Here is a 26,915-nt window from a genome sequence, read left to right as displayed (position 1 = left end):
GGGAAGGTGGCCAGAGTTAGAAAGGTGCTGCTACGGAGGGGAAGGCAGGCAGGGGTTTGGGTCTTCCGAACTTGATGTATTATTACTGGGTGGCGAATGTGGAGAAGGTGTGGAGCTGGGTCAGAGGGGTTAATTCCCAGTGGGTCAGAATGCAGGAGAGTTTGTGCAGGGGGTCAGGATTGAAAGCACTAGCAACAGCGCCGCTCCCGATAGCTCCGGGGAAATACTCAGGGAGTCCGGTAATAATAGTTTCATTGAAAATTTGGAGGCAGTTTCGCCAACACTTCGAGTTGGGGGCAGGGTCAAGGGAAATGCCGATTCAGGGGAACCACAGATTTGAGCCAGGGAGGTGGGATGGAATTTTTTAGAAATGGGAGAAGGGGATTAAGACACTGAAAGATTTGTTTCTTAGGAGTCGGTTTGCAGGATTGAAGGAGCTGGAAGCGAAGTATGGGTTGGAGCAGGGGGAAATGTTTAGATACATGCAGGTTTGAGATTTTGCCAGAAAGGAAATACAGAGCTTCCCGATGGAGCTGGCCTCCACATTGCTGGAGGAGGTGCTGACGACAGGGGGTCTGGAGAAGTGGGTAGTGTCAGCAGTTTACGGAGCTATTTTGGAAGAGGAGAAGGCATCACTGGTAGGGATCAAAGCAAAGTGGGAGGAAGAGTTGGGAGAGGATATGGAGGAGGGGTTCTGGTGTGAAGTGCTCCGGAGAGTGAATGCCTCCACCTCGTGCAAGCGGTTGGGGCTGATACAGCTGAAGGTGGTATACAGGGAGGTGGGATGGAAATTTTTAGAAATGGGAGGAGAAGGGGATTAAGACACTGAAAGATTTGTTTCTTAGGAGTGGGTGGTATACAGAGCACACCTCATGAGGGCGAGGATGAGCCGATTCTTTGAAGGAGTAGATGTGTGTGAACGTTGCGGGTGGGGGCTCTAATCATTCATATGTTTTGGTCCTGTCCAAAGCTAGAGGATTACTGGAAGGTTTTTGGGTAATTTCTAAAGTGGTGCACGTGAAACTGGACCCGGGCCCTCGGGAGGCCATATTCGGGGTGTCGGACCAGCCAGGGTTGGAAACGCTTGCAGAGGCAGATGTTGTAGCCTTCGCCTCGTTGATCGCCTGAAGGCGGATCCTGATGGGATGGAGGGCAGCCTCTCCACCCTGTGCCCTGGCGTGGCGGGAGGACTTGTTGGAATTCTTGACTCTTGAGAAGGTTAAGTTTGAACTGAGGGGAAGGATGGAGGGGTTCTACAATTCATGGGCTTTATTCATCATGCACTTTCAAGAACTGGGTGCTGATGGTGACTATGGGTGATTCCTGATTCCTTTTTGTTATTTGTTTATGTGGACATGCGGGCTACTGTTTGGGGTTTGGTGGGAGGATGGGATCGCTGTTATTGATATGGGGATTGACATATTTATTACTGATTACTGTTTATTGTTGGTGGGTGTAAATTTGGGAGAAAATGTGAAAAAGGAGAATAAAGAAATATATTTTTTTAAAGTCTGGAAGGCTGTGAAGTGCCAAATTGAAATAGAAGTTGCTGTTCTTAAGATTACATGGAGTTTCGTTAGAAAAATGTAGGAGGCTAAGGAGAGAGGATTGAGTGGGAGCAAGGCAAAACATTTAAATAAAAGCCAATTACTGCGGATGCTGGAATCTGAAACGAAAGAAAATGCTGGAAAATCTCAGCAAGTCTGGGAGAGGAACGAGCTAACATTTCGAGTCATTGGACTCGAAATGGCAGCGTCTCCAAAAACAAGGTGAGGGACCTAAATGGGACTGGAACAAAGAATGTTCCACATATCTCACCAAAAGGCAGGCATTGCCCAGATTCATGTGGGTTCCCATTGCAAAACCATTTATTTGGAGGAAGTGCGTGGACTCAAAGGAGAAGTTAGCTCAATGTGAGAACAAGTTCAGTGTGCTGGAAGATAGGGACCGGTTGAGCCTTTGCTCGGCAAGGAGTGGAGACTCTTAACACCACCCTGGTAGAGGATGGTGGTGAGGAAGGTTTGAACATCTGTGGTGAAAATCAGACAGTTAGGGCAGGAAACTGTTAGATTAGACACTGTTCGAAGAGCCAATTCTCGATTTTCTAACCAACAGACCACAATCAGTAAGAATGAACACCAACACCTCCTCCACAATAGTCCTCAATACCGGTGCCCCGCAAGGCTGCATACTTAGCCCCCTACTCTACTCCCTGTACACACACGACTGCGTGGCAAAACTTGTTTCCAACTCCATCTACAGGTTTGCTGACGATATGACCATAGTGGGCCGGATCTCGAATAATGACGAGTCAGAATACAGGGGGGAGATAGAGGGTGCGATTCGCCGCTCCCCACGCCTGGTGGGAGAATCGCAGGAGGGCCGGGCGACTCACGACACGCTGCCCTGGCACCTCCCGCGATTCTCCCACCCCCACTCGGAGAATCGCCGCTCGCCGTTTTTCATGACGACTACCGATTCTCCGGCCCGAATGGGCCGAGCGGCCTGACGTTCTCGACCTGTTTACGCTGGCGGCAACCACACCTGGTCGCTGCCGTCGTGAACATGGCGCCAAAGGTTTGTTAGTGGCTTGTGGGGGGCGGAGAGGGGAGTGAGCACCATGGCTGTGCTCGGGAGGGGACTGGCCCACGATCGGTGCCCACCGATCGTCGGGCCGGCGTCTCCAAGGGACACACTCTTTCCCCTCCGCCGCCCCGCAAGATCAAGCCGCCACGTCTTGCGGGGCAGCGGAGGGGAAGACGGCAACCGCGCATGCGCGGGTTGGAGCCGGCCAACCTGAACATCCGCGGCTGATGTCATTTAGACGCTGCCGTCGCGTCATTCTCGGCACGCCGCCTTGACGCAAGCGTCAAGGTCCGGCGGCCGAGATTTACGAAACGCCGCTCCTAGCCCCCTGGGGTGGGGGTGGGGGTGTGGTAAATAGGGTGCGAGGACCGGCCTCCGAGGCCGTTGTGAAAATTGGCCGAGTTCACGACGGCCTTCCCGTGCCGCGCGGGAGTGGAGAATCGCGCCCAGAGAACCTAGTGGAGTGGTGTAACGACAACAATCTCTCCCTCAATGCCAGCAAAACTTAATATCTGGTCATTGACTTCAGGAAGCAAAGTACTGTACACACCCGTCAGCATCAACAGGGCCGAGGTGGAGATGGTTAGCAGTTTCAAATTCCTAGGGATGCACATCACCAAAAATATGTCCTGGTCCACTCACGTCGACGCTATCACCAAGAAAGCACAACAGCGCCTATACTTCCTCAGGAAACTAAGGTAATTCGGCATGCCCACATTACCCTTACCAACTTTTACAGATGCACCATAGAAATCATCCTATCTGGCTGCATCACGGACTGGTATGGCAACTGCTTGGCCTGGACCGCAAGGAACTTCAGAGAGTCGTGAATACCGCCCAGTCCATCACACAAACCTGCCTCCCATCCATGGACTCCATCTACACCTCCCGCTGCCTGGGGAAAGCGGGCAGCATAATCAAGGATCCCTCCCACCCGGCTTACTCACTTTTCCAACTTCTTCCATCGGGCAGGAGATACAGAAGTCTGAGAACACGCACAAACAGACTCAAAAACAGCTTCTTCCCCACTGTCACCAGACTCCTAAATGACCCTCTTATTGACTGACCTCATTAACACTACACCCTGTATACTTCATCCGATGCCAATGCTTATGTAGTTACATTGTATATCTGGTGTTGCCCTATTATGTATTTTCTTGAATTTTGTTTAATTCCCTTTTCTTCGTGACCCACGCCGGCCGACCTGCGTGACTCACCATTTTCTCTTATCTTGTTTGCTGCTGCCAAAAACGGAGGAAATGGTTTTGGGTCCCTTTGGCCCTCGTACATGCTCCTCCAATGGAACCTGTTGGATGAAGGTGAAGCTTTCTGGTGTCGGAAAGTATGGAGTCTCCATCTGGCCAAAGTTCCGAATTTTTTTCCTGCAAAGTTTTATCAAATAAACCCCCACACCGAACTTGTAAAAAAAATAAAAAGTAAAATGAGTAAAATAAATGGAAAAAATGAATAAACCCACCCCCGAACTTGTAAAACAAATCAAATGAATAAAATAAATGAATAAAAACCACTACAGAACTTGTGAAACAAAAAGCTGCAAGTTTTTAAAAATAGCGACCGTACTGCGCATGCGTACCCGATTATCGACGCGCGTGCGCAGCGCGGCCAAATGTTTTTTACACGTTCGCGGAATGCGCATGCGTGCCGATCATCATGCGCAATGCAGCCGATTTTAAAAAAAAACATGGTCGCAGCCGCTTGCAGACGGCGTTATGAAAAGCCGGCTGCTGTGCGGAGATTTGCGCAATTGGGAGCGCCGCGGACAACGGCTCCGTGACCCTCCCGACCCACTCGCGGATCGCAACCCCCCGCCTTTGAAGAACACTGATTTAACCTGTATTATTGTGCACTATAAATTACATAATGATGAGACTTTTCACTTTCACTAAGGTGTTTCATAACATGTTCCAACAGTATCTTTGTGTTGCTTGTAAATATGTACATAATCTAGAACCCACAATGAATCATGAAATTTCTATTTCATCAGTGCACAGTCAATTGAGTTTCACAATGATTTTGTAGGTTTTAATTCTATCATTGCTTGGCTTAGCTTTAAAATAAAGTTTTTTTTCAAAGATCATTTATTTTTACTGATGCGAACAGGACATTTGGAACCCATGAAAAAAGCAGCGATGCTCAAGAACAAAATCAAATGGGGCAGCACGGTGGCCTAGTGGTTAGCACAACCGCCTCACGGCGCTGAGGTCCCAGGTTCGATCCCGGCTCTGGGTCACTGTCCGTGTGGAGTTTGCACATTCTCCCCGTGTCTGCGTGGGTTTCGTCCCCACAACCCAAAAATGTGCAGGGTAGGTGGATTGGCCACGCTAAATTGCCCCTTAATTGGAAAAAATAATTGGGTAATCTAAATTTAAAAAAAAAAGAACAAAATCAAATTTATGACAAGTAGAAATGGAGAATGTCACACTGAACTTTAACCACACAATTTGGACCATTAGAAAGATTGAGTGAACAATTGACAGTTGTTGTTGCTTTACCAAAGGAAGAATGGTTTCTGTTGTCAAAAAACAAGTTCATACTGTTAAATACCCCCCAAAAAACACCACATGACTTTAATATGAATTTGCATTTTTCATCAGCTTTACCTACAGGCACGAATGGTGGGTGATTGGTCCAGACTGCTGCGCCCAACATTTCAGTTTGCCTTAATTGCATGTTCAGTTTACGTGGGTCTTTCACGTGTGTCTGATTACAAACATCATTGGAGTGATGTATTGACTGGACTCATCGAAGGAGCTATTGCTGCCATACTGGTTGTAAGTAGAAACAAATTCTTTATTTACTGCACTGACAGCATTGATCTTTTATCACTAATGCATAATACTGCAGGTGCAGGAAATCTGAAATAAAAACAGAAAATGCCAGAAGTACTCAGCGGGGATTGGTGAAGAGAGAAAGTGTTAACGTTTCAGGTTGATAACCCTTCACAAGATCTTTACAGTGCAGAAGGAGGCCATACGGCCCATTGAACCTGCACTGGCTCGCTTCATTATAACTAGTGGATGTTTTTGTTATATAATAACCATTCAAATGAATAGATAGAGTACAGAAAAATCAAACTTTTAGCTTGTTAAATTTGAATTATGCATTTGTAAGTGTCAGCATGGCTTCAACCACAAGGTATAATCAATCATTATTTACTGCTTTGCTGAAGTGAAATATCATAATATCGAAATTCAACTATTTATTGAAATGCTAAAACTTACACACAAGCATAAAGAACATTCAGTCTCTTGGGACTACTCAACATTTTTGTTATTCAAAACAACGGCAATATGTTTCCCTGACTATGGATAAGCACTTGAAGGAAATAACTTGTAAGGCTATGATAGAGTGGGGGGAAGAATATAACTTACTGAACAACAGAGAGCCAGCATGACCTCAACAGGCCAAATGGTCTCTCCTGTGTCATCGTGGCCCTTTACTATTCTGGTACGCTTTACCAAAATCATTAATACACTTGCTTCTGAAATAATAAGTATCTCTCCCTGTGAAACATCTCAAGTTAATTTGGTATAGGCCTGTGTGTTCCACATTCACACAACGTGAGAAACATTGTTTTTTCCTGGATTCAATATTCACCAGCTGAACTCAAGATCCAAAATCAAGTCTAATTAGTCTGGATACTGCGTTAGAAGGAAGAGTAACTCCCTATCAATGTTGCAAACTCCGAACTTATTTCAAATATCTTAACTAAATTATTCCTTCATCTCCGCACTTTCAGAAAATGGAACTCATTGTTGTCAACAACAACTTGTATTACATCGTGCCTTTGCTGTATAAAAAAATGACAAGTGAAGATTGGGAACAATGTCAGTGAACAAAAACAGGAATAATAATTTACATCCTTAATGAATGTCCTTACTACCCCGAGTGCAGGATAGGATAAAAGCAGCAATTTTAGATGATCTGAGGTTCATGGATGGCAGATCCTGCCAGGAAAGATCTGGAATAGTTGAATCTGGAGATGGCAACGGCATGTTTGAGCATTTCAGCAGATGAGCTGAGGCAGATGAGGAAGTGAGTGATGTTGGAGATGTTTGTGATCGATACGGGTTAAAGGAGAGGAAGCAGAGTATTTTGAAGTTGGCAGGCTATGATGAGTGAGTGTTGAAATGATCAGTGTTGGGGCCTTAGCTAATGAACATTATATTAATGACTTAGAATACTCCATCTGTTTGTCAAAGTTGGCTTTACAAAGTTAGGTGGGAATGCAAGCTGTGAGGAGGATACAAAGAGGCTGCAAAGCAATGTAGGCAACAAGGAGATAAAGTGGAGAGTTATGAGATGATTCACTGAGGTAGTAAGAATAAAAAAGCAGTATATTTTTAAAAGGCTTGAAACATGTAAATATTGGTGTTCAGAGAGACTTGGATAAAAATAAAAGGGACATTAAGTTAGAAGACCATGAGACATAGAATCAGAATTAGGCTAATCGGCCCATCACGTCTGCTCATGGCTGATATTTTTCTCATCCCTATTTTCCTGCCTTCTCCCCATAACCCCGGATACTCTTATTAATCAAGAACCTATCTATCTCTGTCGTAAAGACACTCAGTGAATTGGCCTCCACAGCCTTCTGCGGCAAATAGCTCGACAGATTCACCACCCTCTGGCTGAAGAAATTCCTCCTCATCTCGGTTTTAAAAGATCGTCCCTTTAGTCGGAGATTGTGGCCTCTAGTTCTAGTTTTCCTACAAATGGAAACATCCTCTCCACGTCCACTCCATCCAGGCCTCGCAGTAGCCTGTAAATTTCAATAAGATTCCCCCTCATCCTTCTCATCTCCAACGGGTACAGACCCAGAGTCCTCAACCGTTCTTCACTACAAGTAGTTCATTCCAGGGATCATTCTTGTGAACCTCTTCTGGACCCTTTCCAAGGCCAGCACATCCTTCCTTAGATACAGGGCCCAACACTGCTCACAATACTCCAAATGGGGTCAGACCAGAGCATTATACAGCCTCAGGTGTACATCTTGGTCTAGTATTCTAAGCCTCTTGACATGAATGCTAACATTGCATTTGCCTTCCTAACTGCTGACTGAACATGCACGTTAACCTTGAGAATTGTGAACAAGGACTCCCAAATCCCTATGTGCTTCTGATTTCCTAGCATTTCTCCATTTAGAAAATAGTGTTTGCCTAAATTCCCCCTTGCAAAGTGCATAACCTCACACTTTTCCACATTGTATTTCATCTGCTACTTCATTGCCCACTCTCCTAGCCTGTAAGCATGCAGGAGGGCAGTACGGTGGCGCAGTGGTTAGCATTGCTCCCTCACGGTGCCGAGATCCCGGGTTTGATCCTGGCTCTGGGTCACTGTCCATGTGGAGTTTGCACATTTTCCCCGTGTTTGCGTGGGTTTCGCCCCCACAACCCAAAGTGTGCAGGGTAGGTGGATTGACCACGCTAAATTGCCCCTTAATTGGAAAAAAAAATTGTGTGTACTCTAAATTTATTTTTAAAAAGTTAGCATGCAGCTTCAGCAAGAAGGCAAATGCATGCTCGCCTTTATTGCAAAGGGATTAGAGTACAAGAATTAAGAAGTCTTGCTTCAATTATACAGGGCTTTGGTGGTACAACACTGTGTGCAGTTCTAGTATCATTATTTAAGTAAATAAATACAGTCTTGGAGGTAGTACAGTGAAGGTTCACTAACTATTCGCTGGGGTTATGTTATCCAATGATGAGGTTGAGCAAATTGGGCCTATACTCTCTGGATGTTTAGAAGAATATGGGGTGACGTCATTGAAAGATACAAGATTATGAAGGGGCTAGACAGGGTAAGTAAACACAGGTTGTTTCCCCTAGCTGGGAAATTTAGAACTTGGGGGGGGGGGGGGGGGGGGGGGGGAAACACAGCTGACCACAAAATCCAGGCCAATGCTTTTGGTTTAACTTTTGTTTTAACTGGGGAAAATTGCAGCTCATCTGAGATTGGAGGCCGAACAAACAAGATTGGAGGCCGAACAAGCAAGATCGGTGGCGGGAGAGCTGCGTGTTGTGATAACTAACCCCATGTCTTAGTCTGATATTGGCAGGATGTAGCATTGATATCCTTGGGGAACTGTGATGGCATGGGCCTGGAGAAAACATTGCTGGAGATGCTTTGGTATGGTTTGATAAATGAGAATGGAACCAAGTTCCACTGACATGGACCAATGGAGGAAATGAACGAATCCTGTGGCGTGGAATCAATGTAGATCAATTGAAACGCTATTCACAATCATTTAATTTTCACTTGCTTTTCTGGAAACAAATTAAATGCCAATAATATTACATTTTAATCTTTCAATACTTTGGCTCCCCCCCACAAATAAAATCTGAAAACACTTATTCCAAGCTCATGCCTAGATTACATTAATAATCTGCTTGTTTGGGTACAATGCAAAACAAGACTAGAAAGGCAATTTGATCCCAACCATCCCAATCTTCCGCTTATCCCTGTCCAACAACAAACTGCAAAAATTGCTCTCACCCATCATTTTTTTCCAAATCAGGTGGTGTTTGTATCAGACTTTTTCAAAGTGAGAACTTCCAGAATTTCAGCAATGGATGAGGAAAGTTCACATACAACTCTACACGAGACACATGGAAACAATTATGCCAGGAATCATCAGATGAAAGATCGTCATGGGCATCAGTGAATGTAAATCTGTCTGATTGTATAACTGTCAAAACAGAGTTTCATGATAAATAACCTAATCAATATGATAACCGTCTATATAGCACTTGCTGCAATACCTTCTGAATCCACTTTGTTTATATTAAGTATACTTATATACAATTAAATTGTTTATAAATTTCAATGTTTTATTTGCACCTTATAAAAGCTGATGTCATTAAAATAATGAGAAGCAGTCAGATTAGTGCAAAATGTAAAATGTTTATTAAAATAACATGAAGCTTATGTACAGTGTCAGCTGTTGGCAGCTTGCTTTGATGGTGATTGAGATCCACCACACACACTCAGTGGAAAATAAAAAGTTTATACAAAGTCTGCCCGTGCTTATCTGTTGACTGTTTCCTTTCCCATGGAAATCTTCAGCCTCAATGTTGCTGGATATTTCAAAACGTGTGCTGATTGGTTGAAATGGCATTTGTGCTGCTTTTTCAAAATTATAAATAGAGACTAGCCGCAAATACAATATCTCTTTTGATCTTGGTAATGCCTGAAAATAAAGGAAAACTTTATACTTAAAAAAAACAACCTTCGGGCTTGACAAGAATTACGAGTTCTCAGCAAATTCTTTTTCATAGTCACATTTGTTTGCTTTGCTGCTGATGTCAACCAGCAGATAAGGATATGGAACGTCTTGAGACTTTTAGCAGATTTGTTGGTTCAAGCTGGGATATATGTAAAATAAAGCAATAGAAAATAGCTTTTCCCGGTAATGGAGCAGCTCGCGTATTGCCTGGCAGCTTATCTCTCTGCTCGGAATGATATCCTAACTTGTGCTAGGTCATGAATCCATAGGTGCTAACATGGTAGCAATTGGTGCTTTGGCCAAAGTCATTCATACGGTGCCAGGCCAAGGAGCAAATGTCAGACAATTTAGCTTTGGGATGACCTCCCCACCTGCCCTTGCACAAAGTCTTTGCAGTAACCAGGAGGATCACTGGTGTATTTCACTTTCAGCTCAAGCATTCTGACAAAACCAACCGTTTTGCAAAGATTAGTTAAATCCACAAAATTGAGAATGAACTCTTTTTTGATTTAACATTAATTCCCACAAACCTAATATAATGGCCTATGGATAAATAGATTTTCAACAGAGGTATTAATGAAGTGTTGATCTTGCATGACAACAGCACAGTTTCACTATCCTTATGACACTGTTGTTAAACTACTAGATGAATCCACGGTACTGACTTTTGCCACTTTTGGTGCAGCCAAACATTTCTCCAGTGCTTCACATTCCAATTTACTATCATAAGTAAATGATAGGATTGCATTTTCAAGGTCCAAGTCAGCATAAGGCTGGCACATTCAGTAACAGCAGTGACCAGACATGGCCTGAATCTTTGGTTAAATCTCCATACAGGCATGCAGTATTGCTGATTTATGGCAATGGCAGAGCTCCCTCCCAGTACTTCACACAGCAGCAGCACCTTGACTTCAGCAATCAGAGTTAGGTGATGCACTGTTTTTCCCCACTCATCTGCAGTTTGAGGCCAGCACTGTGGGTTTCTCTTTTTCATATTTATCTGCCCCTCCACTCCTTCAGCCTTGCCATTAGCATGACTGCTAATGGTCGAGTTGCCTTTTAACACATTCAAAAGCTATCAAGAGTTTTTGTTTCCGATTGTGATATTCCCCAAAACCCATTACATTTATTTTGGATTGAACTTTCGTCGAATCTGTTCTTCAGATCTGCCCAAACCTATACGTGAAATCATGTCAGTAAGCTGAACCTGAGGAGAGGGATAATCTATCTTTTGAACTATCACCACTTTTCTGGAGAAGATAAATGTAATAATTATGAAATTACAAGATTTTTTCAATAAGAATGACATATATAATTGCAGACCCCCCAATAATTTAAAACTTGACAATATGGCCCTCCTAACAGTAATAGTTATTTAAAGACAAACCTTCTGCAAATTTGTTTTCCAGCTCTGTGTTTCCTATAGCTTTTGCTGCTTGACACATCTGTCTCAGGAGTTCTTCCAATCGTCTCATACAACGAATTATGCTTCCTGTTGTAAAATGTAATAAAATGATTCATATTGTGTTGCTTTGACAGAAAAAATTGACAGCAAATATGGACCATATTAATTTCATGAACAATTTGGTTAGCTTCAATTAAGCAACAACCCATTGTCTCAACCTACTCCCGTTAGCTTAGGGCTCTTTAACAAACTTGAATTTCACAATTTTGCTCGATATACCAAGTTTCTGTGAAACATCCATAAAATACATTGACAAGTATGTAGTTCAGTTTTAGATAAAAGCTGGTGTACGTATCAAAACGATAAAATAATGTTATGTAATACGTAATGATGCATTAGGATTCCAGCAACATACACTGGGGTGCAGAATTGTGACTGGCGGTTTCATAATTGGTTAGTTTTTTAAGTTTACATATTAAAAGAAATGCACCAGAATTGTTTTTTTTCTGTTCCAGGTCTGTCCTCTCCTATGTGAAAATGTAAATACTGTCAATGTATGTTATCTTTAAAACACAAGTTTCCAAATTTGCTACATAATGGATACCCATGTTAATTATGGACATACAGAATTTGAGTCCAAGGGAACAACAAAAGCCAAAACAGTTTTATAGCACTCGTACAGAACTATATTTACATGTGGGTAATTATCCAAGAGAGAGGTGATGAAGCAGCAAAATTGAGCGAGGAAAACATGATCCAAAATGTTTTGAGTAAAGTTTTGAAGAAAGGGTGGAAAATGGAATAAGAGCGATGCTGAGAGAGGGTGTTCAGAGGGCAGAACGAACAGTCACATAATGGATTAGAAAATGATCAACAGCTGGTGTTTGAAGCATGGCCATCGAGTCGAAGAAGAATGCAAGACTTAAAAAATGACTCTGAGACATGGAAAGCCAATGAGAACTCTGAGAATGGAGATGCTAGGGGATATGGGTGTCAGTCCAAGTCCACATGCCTAGCATTCTGGATCATTTGTGGTTTATGGTAGAAGTGGGGAGGTCAGGGAAGAAATTTTTGGAGGTCAGTTATGAAGTGCCACAGGTGTTTAGGATTTTAACAGCAGACTTGGGGGCAGGCTGAACGCAGGCGATGTTGCATGAATTTATCAATGCAGGCTCTCAAACTTCAAACTGGAACTATAGGAAGTCCCAACAATTAGCTCATGTTCTATTTATATATATATATATATGTGTGTGTGGTGGGTTTGTCGCAAGTATTTAATCCCTGTAATTTGATGGTAGGGAGAGATTTAAAATTCAGATCTGTTGAGAAGTCAGTCACACTGAAAAGCCATTAAATGTATGGCATAATTCGGTAATTTGTGGTATTAACTTTACCTGCATGATGGTTTTTGCAATAAAGCAGTTGACTCAGTTGTGTTTAGCATTCCTGTTCTCACTTTAAGAATGTTACTTCAAAAATTTAAAAGGACATATGTCAGGGTCTGGTGCTTTACCAAACTAATGGCAAATATAACATGGCATGAATGGAAGTCAGTGATAACCTGAAAGAATTGTTTCCCACAAACCAATATTTTGATATACAATAAGAATTCTACTTGAAGCAAAAACATAATTCTTTACGAGTTTAAACATACAGTGCATTATATAATCATTTTGGACGCATTATCTAAATGTGGAGTGCTACACATGACAAGCTCAGTGTCATGACATCATGTTTGCAATGTGACTGATGTTATCCTTATTTAATGTATGTTACAGAAATGTGCATTGGTGACTAAAGTTAATGTGCCATTAAAAATACATGGTGGTTGTTCTGGGAAATGTAATCCACAAAGCATAAACCACAGATTTGGACTCACCACAATGTACAAATATAGTTACATTTTGAGGAGGCTGTGCACCATTTTACAAATAGGGACTGGAAAACCTAAATGTAGCAGATTTACTTTCAGCATTAACTGGACTTTAAAAAAAATAAATTTAGAGTTCCCAATTCTTTTTTTCAATCAAGGAGCTATTTAGCATGGCCAATCAACCTACCCTGCACATCTTTGGGTTGTGGGGGTGAGACCCACGCAGACATGGGGAGTATGTGGAAACTCCACACAGACATTGACCCGGGGCTGAGACTGAATCCGGGTCCTCTGCGCCTTGAGACAGCAATGCTAACCACTGCACCACCGTGCCACTCTTATTAACTGGACTGCTGATTGGAATAATTTTAATTTTTGCATGACAAACTTATGCAGTGAAATAAATGATTGTCTTCTGTTTGTTGATCTGTAATGCTGCCAAGATTCCAACAAATAAACTGGCGTAATTGCAAATGAACTTATATCCATGAATCCCAAAGGTTCCAAGAAGCCCCAAACCCATCTGGAATGAATCATAACAGGGCAGAAATCCAAGACAACTAAAGCTGCTCCAGATTCCAAAAGCAGAGCCACGCTGCACTTTGGCACAGATCAGGTTTCATTTTAACCGTCAATTACATGTTGATGGTACAAACTCCTCACTGCAAATGTACTATTAATTCAAGCATTGAGCACTGGTTAACAAGGCACCACATTACAACTTAACTTCTCTTAAGTACTTTGAAATGTTTTACTTTGTTAAAGGCTCTACATAAACGCAAACTGTTGTGAGCAAAACCTCAGACTTCAATGCTTAAAAATCTGGAATGCAAGCAGCTATCAATCATACCTCATTTGGAAAAGAAGTTAACATAAGTTTGGGGGGTGGTGTGGAGCGAAATATGTCAATATCTACTTTTCTATGTTCTACTGTTTACCTCAATGACTTGGAATCTGAAACTCAATGGAAATTGGTTCAATTCGCCAATTATACCAAATTAGGAAATACAATGCAAAGGTGGCATCCCTGAAACTAAAGAATCAGCTAAATAAAATCAGTGGGCCAAAAAATGATAGGTGAAATTTAATGCAGACTCAAAGGTAAAATATTGCGCATGAAAAGTACGTGACATAAGTATTCCAGGCTGAAGATGAAATAGTTGAGAATTTAAATTGAAAGAAACACAGGAGTCTTACTTGACTCAATATTCCAGATTATGCAGAGCAATCAGCAATGCCAACAGGGCATTAAAAGAGTACAATATAAATCACAGGAAACTATGATCAAACTGTTGTCTGGTTACACACATCTCAAGTACTATGCCTAGTTTTGATTGTTGAGAAACAAGCAAGACATTAAATCACTGATACAAACAAGAATCTGGAGGCTGACCCGAAATAATGTGGAAAAATATGGGAACCCCAAATTTTTCACGCTGAAACGGAGGCATCTGAAAAGTGATCCTGTAGATGTATACAAGATAACTTTTTTCCATTAAAAAAAATAAATTTAGATTATCCAATTTTTTTTTACAATTAGGGGGCAATTTAGCATGGCCAATCAACCTAACCTGCACATCTTTAGGTTGAGGGGGTGAAACCCACGCAGACACAGAGAGAATGCAAACTCCACATAATGACCTGGGGCCGGGATCAAACTCGGGTCCTCAGTAGGCAGCAGTGTTAACCATTGCGCCACTGTACCGCCCATGTCTACAAGCTAGCTAAGTCCATGAAGAAGGTTAATCATGCAACATCACTTCAAATTAAACTGTGGTAATAAAAGACATGCTCAAAGTTGTAAAAGGTAACTTTAAAATCTTCACATAAAGAATGATCAAGGCATAGATTCGATTTCCAGTCCAAATGTCGGGAAGTGAAAATTCTGGAATCATTAATGAAACAATTAGATGCAACAATGCGGGAAGTATAGATGGGTTATGAATGGATATACTAAGATGGGATGAATGTTTTTCACAGCTGCAAGTATTTTGTAAATAGGATTTTATTACAATCCCCTGTGTTGGGCAGTGGCACAGTGGTTAGCATTGCTGCCTCACAGCACCAGGGTCCCGGGTTCAATTCTATTCTTGGGTGACTGTGTGAAGTTTGTACGTTCTCCCCATGTCTGTGAGTTTTATCCGGATGCTCCAGTTTCTTCCCACAGTCCAAACATTTGCAGGTTAGGTGGATTGGCCATGCTGAAATTTCTCCTTAGTGTCCAAAAGATGTGCAGATTAGGTGGGGTTACAGGGTTATGGGGATAGAGTCACAAAGTCATAGATGTTTACAGCGTGGAAGACGGCCCAGCTGGTCCATGCCCCACAGTTCCTATCACTAAGCTAGTCCCACTTGTCTGCATTTGGCCCATATCCCTCTCCACCCATCCTTCCCATGTAACTGTCTAACTGCTTTTTAAAGGACAAAATCATGCTCGCCTCTACCACTGCCTCTGGCAGCCCATTACAGATGCTCACCACCCTCTGCGTGAAGAAATTTCCCCTCTGGTCTCTTGTATCTTTCAACCTCTCGCCTTAAACCTATGCCCTCAAATTCTAGGCTCCTCTACCATTGGAAAAAGATGTTGACCATCTATGTTCATTATTTATAGACCTCTATAAGATCACCCCTAAGCCTCCTACACTCCAGGGGGGAAAAGTCCCAGCCTATCCAGCCTCTCCTTATAACACAGACCATCAAGGCCTGGTGGCATCCTGTAAATCTTTTCTGCACTCTTTCTAGTTTAACAATATCCTTCCTACAAAAGGGTGACCAGAACTGAACACAGTATTCCATCTGTGGTCTTACCAAGGTCTTGTAAAATTTCAACAAGACGTGGAGTTGATAGGGCGGGGGACTGGGCCTGAGGACTGGGACTGGGGGATGGGCTGAATGTCTTCCTTCTACACTGTAGAGATTCTATGATGATTCTATGATTAGCAGATGCTAAATTATTTTCATGGCTTTGGAATGCAATGTAAGCATTTTAAATAAAGAGCAAGGAGGCAAAAGTATTGGCGACCAATGCCAGTTTGGGTGGCAGAGAATGCATTTGCACCGCCATAATGTCTGGACATGGTAACTAAGGAAGACATTTGGACATGATGCCACAAAAACATTCAGCTACAGTCAGGTTATTCTAGGTTCTGGAACCAAACTTTTCTCAAAGACCAATCCTATGCCTACTGTAATTGGCAATTGTTCCCAAGTACTGAAGCTTCAAGTACCTGTGCTTCAGCTTTCTATCAAATACAATTATTGAAAAATCAACCAACAGCCTAGCTAATCTGGCAAGAAAACTATTTAGGGTTCTAATGTGGAATTTAGAACTTAAGGATGGCAAGTGGAATTTTGCCGTTTATTGCAAGTGGAATACAATATAAAAGCAGTGCATCGGTGAGACCACATCTGGAATTTTGTGTACAGTTTATGATTCTTCATTTGAAAAATATATAAATGCTATAGAAGCAGTTCAGAGAAGGTTCACTCGACTCATTCCTGGTATGAAGGACTTATGAAGAAAGGTTGAATACGTCGGGGCTGTACCCATTGGCGGGTGATCTAATTGAAAAGTATAAGATGCTGAGAGAACATTCCCGCTCGAGGGGGAGACTAGAACTAAGGGACACAGTTTGAAAATAAGAGGCCCCCCATTTCAGATGGGGTGAGGAGAAGTATCTTCTCTCAGGGAGATATTAATCTGTGGAATTCTCTTTTCCAGAAAGCATTAGAGGCTGGGTTTATTCAAGGCTCAGTTAGTTTTTGGAGTGGGCAGCATGGTAGTACAGTGGTTAGCACTACTGCCTCACGGCACGAGGTCCCAGGTTCGATCCCAACTCGGGGTCACTGTCCGTGTGGAGTTTGCACATCCTCACCGTGTTTGCGTGGGTTTCACCCCTACAACTCAAAGATGTGCAGGGTAGGTGGATTGGCCACTCTAAATTGTCCCTTAATTGGAAAAAATGAATTGGGTACTCTAAATTTATAAAGGAAAAAAAGAATAGATTTTTGGTAGACAAGGGAGTCAAGGGTTATAGGGGAGCAGGTTCAAAGGATTGAATGGCCTACTCCCAAGTCCTATGTATCTTCATGCTTACATGAGAACATAGTCAAAGGTTGGTTTCAACATCAAAAAGAAAACAAATTATATAGTCTGGTAAGGTGGGCTAAAAAGGAAAACTTCTGCTAAAAGTCTGACCATTCAACAAATGGTGATTTTTCTTCGGGATGGAAAAATTTTCCGAAGTGCATGTCAAGTTTAAATGATTGAAGAATCTTCATCATCGCATTCATCTGAGGAACTTTATTAAATATCTTCTGAAAATCCAAGATGATTTTAGGGTCTTGGCAAAGGTTGATATCATGACTGGTACAGGCTTGGAGGGCCGAAGGGCCTGTTCTTGTGCTGTATTGTCCTTTGTTGATTACGTCCACTGAATCGCCTCTAATCAAAGTCATCCAGTAATTTCATGAAGTGTGAGTTACAACTTATAAAATTGATTTTGACTATTCCTTATGGTCTTGTGATAAAAATTGGTAGCAATTTTTAAGATACGGCCAGGCATTTCCCCATTAATGTTAGACTGTAGGTTAGCACTCCTTTTTGGTCAGGTACAGCTTTTTAATTGCATGTATCTCAGAAAAACATTTTTAAAATTGTGGGGGTGAGAGCCACGCAGCCATGGGGAGAATGTGCAAACTCCACACGGGCAAGGACCTGGGACCGGGATCGAATCTGGGTCCTCAGTGCCGTGAGGGAGCAGTGCTAATCATTGCGCCACCCATCTCTTAAAAATTAAAAGGTTGTTAAATAAATTTTTGCTAGTTCCTAATCTTAAGTTTCAAGGTTTTGGCGTCGCCTCTTTGTAAAAGACTGGTTTAGCTCACAAAGCTAAATCGCTGGCTTTTAAAGCAGGCCAGCAGCACTGTTCGATTCCCATAACAGCCTCCCCGAACAGGCTCTGGAATGTGGCGACTAGGGGCTTTTCACAGTAACTTCATTGAAGCCTACTCGTGACAATAAGCGATTTTCATTTCATTTCATTGGCAACGGGCAAGTGAAAGTACTGAGTTTCATTCAGACTCCTTCTCCATAGTGAAACATAACATGGAAAATTAACTTTACATTCACATACTGAAGGCAGCTGAAATCACCAACCAGAGAAGCTGATCTGAATAACACAAAATTTATATTTGGAATGCAAAAGTACACCTAAATTACTGCCTGCTGTGGTGAAATTCAAATTGAAATAACATAATGGTTGAAATGTTTTAGAGGGCAAAAATTGACTACAGTATCAGAATGAAGGAAGACATGTTCAATCCCAAATTTTTGTTGCTACTTTGTACAATTAATAGCTCTTCAGAGGGGGAATCAGAAGGAGAGTTGTCGCCAGATGTGCCCCTGGTGGTTGAAAAGCAATAACATGAGGGAGTCTGAGAAATGGGAGATGCATAGTCTAATTTATGAAGGGAGCTGGGGGTGAAAAAAGGTGTTTTCAAAGTATTAACAAAAATTATGGAGGTGCAGCACGGTGGCACAGTGGTTAACACTGCTGCCTCATGGTGTTGAGGATCTGGGTTCAATCCTGGCCCCGGGTCACTATCCATGTTTACATATTCTCCCCTTGTCTGTATGGGTCTCACACCCCACAACCCAAAGATGGGCAGGGTAGGTGGATTGGCCAGGCTAAACTGCCCCTTAATTGAAAAAAATTGGGTACTCTAATTTTTTTTTCTAAATTATGGAAGAACTTTACCACCATGCCACCCTTCATTTCCAATTCTAAATCAAAAAGCTGTAGGAAAAGGGTAAACTACCCACGGTATTGTTAAATAAGAAAACTTTTTCAAGGAACATAAAAATATTTATTACCCTCAAAAACTTCTGTCATTTTGCAGATCTGAGCAAAAGTAGCTCCATTTGCCCATGTAAATACAACGTCCATTAAGTGGGGGCGAAATGAGTCCAGGTACATTTCCTCATCAACCTCCAGTTTGGCTTCTGCTGAAACTTTGGCTATTCTTCGAGCACATTCCTGAAATCAGACATGGAAGAATATTACCTGAAGTTAAGTTCAATTCAGACCACAAAACAGGCACACAGAGCACAGTTTTCTGGTCATGCTGCGCCGGAAAAGCATCTCACTGCTGGGGAAAGCCGGGAGACCCCGCTCCCAGGTTCTACACGGCTCGCAACACCACACAAGGTTCAACGCAAACTCGCGTGACATTGCAAGGAGAATCCCTCCCAAAACAGCTGGATCAATTTTTTGCCAAATCTGCATATTAGAGCAAAGCAGTAAGCCTTAACCTAATGTGTAGATTCCTGAGGCACCTGAGGCTTCGGAATTCAATCCCTTCGGAGACCTCAGGCGAGCTCCATTTGGTACTGGTCCTCACAAAGGGAGACCAGATGGAACGGCACTAGTGGGGTCTCCATGGGGACATGACGCCCCTAGATGCATGCCTTTTGAGCAGGGTGGTGCCCTGGCATTGCAGGTGGCACCTGGGTACCCTGGCAGTGCCAGCCTGGCACCATGGCAGCACAACCTGGCACCCTGGTAGCACCACTTGGGTGCCATCCTGGCACTGCAAATGTATGCAGGTGGCGCTGGCAGGGGCACTGCCATGGTGCCAGGTTGGCACTGGCATTTTTTTGCACAGCCAGGGTTGCCCACCGTGGGTGTTAGAGGGTGCTGAGGAACCCTCCCATGTTGCATTCGTGCTGGGGGGAGGTCAGAGATTTTATTTGTGGGCCTTGGAGATTGAGAAGCCATTTAAAAACGGTGTCCTGATCTCTTAGTACAATGGACAGTTCCGGGGAGCAGAGCTTCCCATTGTAGAAAATGGGACTATGTGCAGCCTCAGCTGTGCGTTCCCCGTTCAGGCCCCTTATTCAATACGAGTAGCGTTGAATAGCCATGTGTTTCACGGTACTGCGAGTGCCAGAAAACACACGGCTAAATTCGCTCGCTAGGGGACTTGATTCCCTTTTAGGAAGATTGTACCCATACTTTCACACGTCCATGTTTAAAGGTGTTGGTGTATATTATTGTTCAAATTATATTGTAACTGCGTCGATAGCACATTTGGCGAGCAGTATTTTTGTCTGTTTATGAAGGGGCAGTTGAGGGCAGCATGGCGGCACAGTGGTTAGCACTGTGGCCTCACAGCGTCGAGGTCTCCGGTTCGATCCCGGCTCTGGATCACTATTCGTGTGGAGTTTGCACATTCTCCCCGTACTTGCGTGGGTTTCGACCTCACAAACCAAAGATGTGCAGGTAGGTGAATTGGCCATGTTAAATGGCCCCTTAATGGAAGAAAAATAATTGGCGACTCTAAACTAAAAAAAAAATTTAAGTGAAGGGGAAGTTGGATCTAGTCATGTGTAACATAGTCAGGTAGGTGATTGAGAATGTCATGAGTAGTAACAATAATATTAGCCCTGATTTGTGGAAAAGTAACCAGATGGTTTGTTTTTAAAGTGTTGATTGAGGGATAAGTATTGGACGGGAGGTCCTTCATTAGGTTTACAAGAGTAAGTTTGTGGGGACAAAAAACGGACTGCAAAAGCTTCTATAGGTATGTGGAGCAAAAAAGATTGGTCAGACAACCCTTACAGTCAGAAACAGGGGAATTTATAATGAGATCAAAGAAATGGCTGACCATCGAAATATATACTTTGGTTCTGTGTTCACAAAGGAATGATGTGGAGATGCCGGCGTTGGACAGGGGTGAGCACAGTAAGAAGTCTTACAACACCAGGTTAAAGTCCAACAGGTTTGTTTCAAATCACTAGCTTTCGGAGCACTGCTCCTTCCTGTGTAACAGTGTAACATAACATCTTGTGTAACATAAAATAGTGTAACATAGTAACGTGTAACATATGTGTAACATTGGATTCACCTGAGGAAGGAGCAGTGCTTCGAAAGCTAGTGAGTCGAAACAAACATGTTGGACTTTAACCTGGTGTTGTAAGACTTCTTACTGTGCTCACAAAGGAAGGACACAAATAACGGGTGTTGGGGAACACGGGGTTTAGTGAGAGAGAAGAATTAGTAGGGAAATGGTGTTGGGGAAATTGATGGGATTGAAAGCCGATAAATCCCCAATGCCTGATAATCTACACGCCAGAATACCTAAGGAAGAGGTTCTAGAAATTTTGGATTCATTGATGGTCACCTTCCACGATTCTACACAGATTCTGGAACACTTGCAACAAATTGGAGTGCAGCTAATGTAACCCCACTATTTAAAAAGAGACTTAGACAGAAAACAGGAAGTTATAGACCAGTTAACCTGAAGTCTTAGTAGGGAAAATCCTAGACTCCATTCTCAAAGATTTTATAGCAGAGCACTTGGAAAACTGGTAGAGCGTACAGCGTCAGCATGGATCTATGAAAGGGAAATCATGCTTCGCAAATCTACTGGAATTCTTTGAAGATGTAAATTGTAGAGTTGATGAGAGGGAGCTGGTGGATGTGGTTTACTGGACTTTCAGAAAGCTTTCAACAAAGTCCCATATGAAAGATTAGCGTGTAAAATGAAAGTGCACTGAATTAGGGGTAGTGCATTGAGATGGATAGAAAATTAGTTGGCAGATAAGAAACGAAGAATAGGAATAAACAAGTTTTTTTTCAAATGGCAGGTAGTGACTCGTGAGGTACCACAGGGATCACTGCTCGCACCCCAGCTATTCACATTATATATTAATGCAGAGGGCCAGTGTATGAGTGCGGGGAGAAGGCTGGTAGAATGCTGGCCCACCAACTCATGAAGCAGGAGGCAGCAAGGGGGATTGGAAGGGTGAAGGACGGTTGGTAGGGGCGGATGCCCACAATATAAAGGGTGAAGGACGGTTGGTAAACTGTGATGCCCACAATATAAATCAAGCCCTTAACCCCTGCGGGCACTCAGTCGTTGAGCATATTCAAGACAGAAAACAATAGGTTTTGGGATGTGAAGGAAATGAAGGGGCATGCTGATAGCATGGGACGGTGGAATTGAGGATCAGCCATGATCTTATTGAATGGCTGAACAGGCTATTCCTGTTTCTTTTTTTTTCCTTTTATAAATTTAGAGTAACTAATTAATTTGTTCCAATAAAGGGGCAATTTAGCCTGGCCAATCCACCTACCCTGCACATCTTTTGGGTTGTGGAGGCGAAACCCACGCAACAAGGGGAGAATGTGCAAACTCCACATGGACAGTGACCCAGAGCCGGGATCAAACCTGGGACCTCGGTGCCGTGAGGCAGCAGGGCTAACCCACTACGCCACCATACTGCCCCCTATTCCTGTTTTGATGTCTTATGTTCTTTTTTTTCTTTTTTAAAAAAAAATTTAGATTACCCAATTATTTTTTCCAATTAAGGGGCAATTTAGCGTAGCCAATCCACCTACTCTGCACATTTGTTTGGGTTGTGGGGGCGAAACCCAAGCAGACACGGTGCGAATGTTCAAACTCCACACGGACAGTGACCCAGAGCTGGGATTCGAACCTGGGACCTCAGCGCCGTGAGGCAGCTGTGCTAACCACTAGGCCACCGTGCTGCCCGGATGTCTTATGTTCTTATATGGTTTAAGATCCAAATAAAAAGGAAAACAAAAAACTTTGTACAAAAGGCAGAGCACCAGATTCAAAATGCAGATTTTTGAAAGATGAAGAACAAACTGTGAGATGAGATGGAAAAAGAAATGAGCACACATGAAGAACTGTTGATCAGTACTGGGAGACTGCAAAGTAGAATATCTATTAAAAAAAATACTGAAAGTTTCAAAAAGCAAGCGGAAACTGCAGGCAGGAATGTGCTGTAAATGAGAGAATGTGTAAAAATAAGGAAGAAGATTTAAAAATGGATAAGAAAACCATGAATGTAGGAAGAAGAGAGAGTCTCAAAAATATTTTAAATAATAATGTAATCTATAAATATATTAACAGGAAAGTTGTCAAATGTCAGCTGGGCACCTTAGAGCAGATAGTCAGTTAGTGGAGGATAGGTAGAACTCAATGCAATACTCTGTTCCAGTGTTCGTAAAGGAATGGATATTGCACAAAATGTAAAATAATATAATAAAAAAATATTAAGCTATGTAGTTAAGTGAAAGGAGGATAAAGGACAAAGTGTGGGTGCCTAATGGAACACATCTGAGTATACTTTGGAAAACCAAGGGGAAATATTTCAGGATTCTACTGGGATTGGATGTGTGTCAGAGGACTGAAGAACATTCTGAAGTCTTTAGTTAAAATGAAATTAAATCAACTAAGCAACTTTGAAAAAGGTGTCAAGAGTGATGGATAAGGGAAAAAGCAGCAGATGTGGAGCACATGGACTTTCTGATCAAAATACAGATGTAGAAATTCTTGCAATAGATTAAGAAGTATGAGTTAAGGAGAAAATTATTAGCAAATTACATTGAAAACTGTTAAGAAGGGAGAAATGAAGAGTAGGAATTAGAGTACCTAATTGTAGCATGGTTAATCACTCCACTGTTGCTGACTGTGTCTTCTCGGCCCCCAGGTCTGGAATTTCTTTTTAAACTTATCCACCCCTCTCTACCTCTTTCACTGCCTGTAGGATTCTCCTTAAACTCTATTTCTTTGGTCAAGATTTTGGCTAATATTTCATATAGCATCATGTCAAATTTTGTTTGATAGAGCTCCTGTGATGCATCTTGGAATATTTCATGACGTTAAAGGTGCATATATAAATACATGTTATGACTGTAGCTTTTGGAAATGGGTAGCAGTATCACATATTTTACTGGCTGGAAGCTATTTCAGTTCACTGTGCGTACTGATGATATGCAGACAGGATATAGGGAGTAGTCCAAATCTGCATATGATGCAAAAATAGGAGGCACATTTAAAGACTGAAGGAAGCTGCAAGAAAATACTATTAAGATGGTGGAACGGACAAAAATGAGCAGTTAGAATTCAATGCAAGCGTGAGGTGGTACATTTTGTTTTTAAAAGAGTAATGTATATGATTTGAATGGACCACAACAGGAGTACCGAACAATTTTGAGCTTCACACTGGAAGGGCGTTGAACTAATCGAAAGGAGACAACAGAGATTCACTAGAATGCTGCGAGGTACAAGAAAATCTAAAGGAAGACTTGGAAAATTTATGCTGACTTTGTGAGGACAAAGGTTGATTGTAGGAACATAGGTTGATTTAATCAAACAATTTAAAATGATTAAGAGACAGAGAAAAAAATAGAAAAATCTATTTATATAGTGTGTTGCATGATGCCATTCCATCCCAAATCACTTCTCAGGCAATGGAAGACTTTAAGTGCCATCACTGCTGCAATGTAGGGAATGCAGCAGCCAAATAATGCACCACAGGGTCTCACAATAGCAGTGAAATAATTGGGGCGGGATTCTCTGATCCTGAGTCTAAGTGTTGATGCCATCGGAAACACCGTTGCGTTTCCCGACAGCGTCAACAAGGCCCCAGGATCAGCAATTCTGGCTCCTAGAGGGGGCCAGCAGGGCGCTGGAGCAGTTCACGCCGGTCCAGTTGCTGATCCGGCCATGGAATGGGCACCGGGGGATGTGCACATGCGTAGTGGGTCCAGTGTGAACCCACGCATGCACAGTCCCACCAGCATGTTTTCTGCGCATGCGCGGTGTCTCCCTTGTCTGCGCCGGCCCCGACCCAACATGGCGCAGGAGTACAGAGGCCGGCGCAGAGGAAAGGAGGCCGGTAGACAGCAAGGCCGGCCCACCGAGCCCCCCCCCCTCCGCATTGTTCCTTTGTGTAAGAACGGTAGCAGGGATAATCCAGGAAATTATAGACCGGTGGACTTTACATCAGTGGTAGGGAAATTATTGGAGAAGATTCTTAGGGACAGGAATTAGTCATATTTGGAAACAAATGGACTTATTAGCGATAGGCAGCGTGGTTTTGTGAAGTGGAGGTCGTGCCTCACTAACTTGGTCGAGTTTTTTGAGAAAGTGACTAATTGTTGAAGGAAGGGCAGTGGATGTTGTCTATATAGACTTCAGTAAAGCCTTTGACAAGGTCCCTCATGGCAGACTGTACAAAAGGAGAAGTCACACGGGATCAGGGGTGAGTTAGCAAGATGGATACAGAACTGACTCAGTAATAGAAGACAGAAATTGCATTTCTGAACAGAAGGCTGTGACGAGAGGTGTCCCTCTGGGATTAGTGCTGGGACCGTTGTTTATAGTATATATAAATGGTTGGGAGTAAAATGTAGCTGGTCTGATGAGTGGATTTGCGGATGACACCAAGATTGGTGAAGTTGGAGATGGTGAAGAGGATTGTCAGAGAATACAGCAGGATATAGATTGGTTGGAGTCTTGGGCAGAAAAATGTCAGATGGAGTTCAATCGGACAAATGTGAGGTAATGCATTTTTGAAGGTCTAACACAGGTGGGAATTATACAGTAAATGGCAGAACCCTTAGGAGTATTGAAAGGCAGAGAGATCTGGGATACAGGTCCACAGGTCACTGAACGTAGCAACACAGGTGGATACGGTAGTCAAGAAGGCATATAGCATGCTTGCCTTCATCGGTCAGGGCATTGAGTATAAAAATTGGCAACTTATGCTGCAGTTGTACAGAACCTTAGTGAGGCCACATTTGGAATACTGCGCACAATTCTGGTCGGCCAAGGATGTGGAGGCTTTGGAGTGGTACAGAAGAAGTTTACCAGGATGTTGCCTGGTCTGCAGCATATTAGCTATGAGCAGAGGTTGGATAAAAACAGACTGTTTTCACTGGAATACCAGAGGTTGAGAGGCAACCTGGTAGGTTTACAAAATTATGAGTAGCATGGACAGAGTGGATAGTCAGATGCTTTTTCCCAGGGTGGAAAAGTCAATTACATTGGGGCGTAGGTTTGAGGTGCGAGAGCAAAGTTTAGAGGAGATGTGTGAGGCACGTTTTCTTACACAGAGGGTGGTCAGTGATTGGAGAGCGCTGCCAGGGGAAATGGTGGTAGCAGATACGATAGCGACATTTAAGAGGCATCTTGACGAATACATGAATAGGATGGGAATAAAGGGATTTGGACCCTGGAGTGCCGACGGTTATAGTTTAGACAGGCACTATGATCGGCGCAGGCTTGGAGTGCAGAAGGGCCTGTTCTTTGAAATTCTAAAAAACTGTGAAAAAGTCGTTATTTTTGAACGTATAAGATTACTTACCAAAGATTTTATTTGTGGCGAAGTGGTGGATGGTGCACAAAAAAAATGATCAAAACAGATTGCTTTGATTCAATTTGTCCCAAAAAGGACAGTGGTAGCATTGTAGTCGAAAAATATCTACAAAAACTTATAGCTTATTTGTCACATGAAGTAGAAATAAAATAATTAAAGCGAGTAGCTATTAATAATTTGGCAGTACAGGTGTCTGAACGGTACCCAAAAGTATTTGAATAAGTACATCCAAACATCAGGGGCAAATAACTACGAAGAAATTCCTTACCTGCATCTGTCGCAATGGGCCTGCTAGTTGTTCTGTCAGTTTGGGCATTTCATTTGCCTATAAATTAGAATACAAACATTAAAATTACTGCATTGCTCAATAGTTATTGTGCATTACATTGATGGTTCAGAGGTTTGGTGCCACATAACAGTGGGAATCTCCCAATTTTAAATTTTGTTGGATCACTTAGATGCGTACCACAGACCCCTAAGGGCCAGTTACAAAGATTAAACAAATATTCTCAATTATTTCCACATGGCTGGAGCTGCTGATCCAAACAGATTCAGATTGAGGATTTATCAACTAATAAAAGGGGTAGCACTGAGAAAATACCTCTCCAAA

The 26,915-nt window shown here is 42.6% G+C and overlaps 2 protein-coding genes across 6 annotated transcripts in view; one reads left to right on the top strand and one right to left on the bottom strand.

Moving 5' to 3' along the window:
- The window catches only part of plpp1a (phospholipid phosphatase 1a), a 168,541-nt gene extending 158,919 nt beyond the window's left edge, over positions 1-9,622 (top strand). For all 5 annotated transcript variants that reach the window (XM_038790910.1, XM_038790911.1, XM_038790912.1 and 2 more), the window contains 2 exons: positions 5,202-5,378; positions 9,125-9,622. In XM_038790910.1, coding sequence (XP_038646838.1) covers positions 5,202-5,378; positions 9,125-9,271 — 324 coding nt within the window. In that variant the 3' untranslated portion in view covers positions 9,272-9,622. The remainder of the gene's footprint in view (positions 1-5,201; positions 5,379-9,124) is intronic.
- Positions 9,491-26,915, bottom strand: part of mtrex (Mtr4 exosome RNA helicase) — a 187,309-nt gene continuing 169,884 nt past the window's right edge. Inside the window, exons 24-27 of the mRNA XM_038790909.1 lie at positions 26,574-26,630; positions 18,986-19,148; positions 11,220-11,324; positions 9,491-9,796 (exon numbers count right to left, since the gene is read on the bottom strand). Of these exons, the coding sequence (XP_038646837.1) occupies positions 9,744-9,796; positions 11,220-11,324; positions 18,986-19,148; positions 26,574-26,630 (378 nt within the window). The 3' untranslated portion in view covers positions 9,491-9,743. The remainder of the gene's footprint in view (positions 9,797-11,219; positions 11,325-18,985; positions 19,149-26,573; positions 26,631-26,915) is intronic.

The sequence above is a fragment of the Scyliorhinus canicula genome, chromosome 3, assembly GCF_902713615.1.
Source record: "Scyliorhinus canicula chromosome 3, sScyCan1.1, whole genome shotgun sequence".
Classification (NCBI taxonomy): domain Eukaryota; kingdom Metazoa; phylum Chordata; class Chondrichthyes; order Carcharhiniformes; family Scyliorhinidae; genus Scyliorhinus; species Scyliorhinus canicula.
This window is presented reverse-complemented; position numbering and strand designations above follow the sequence as displayed.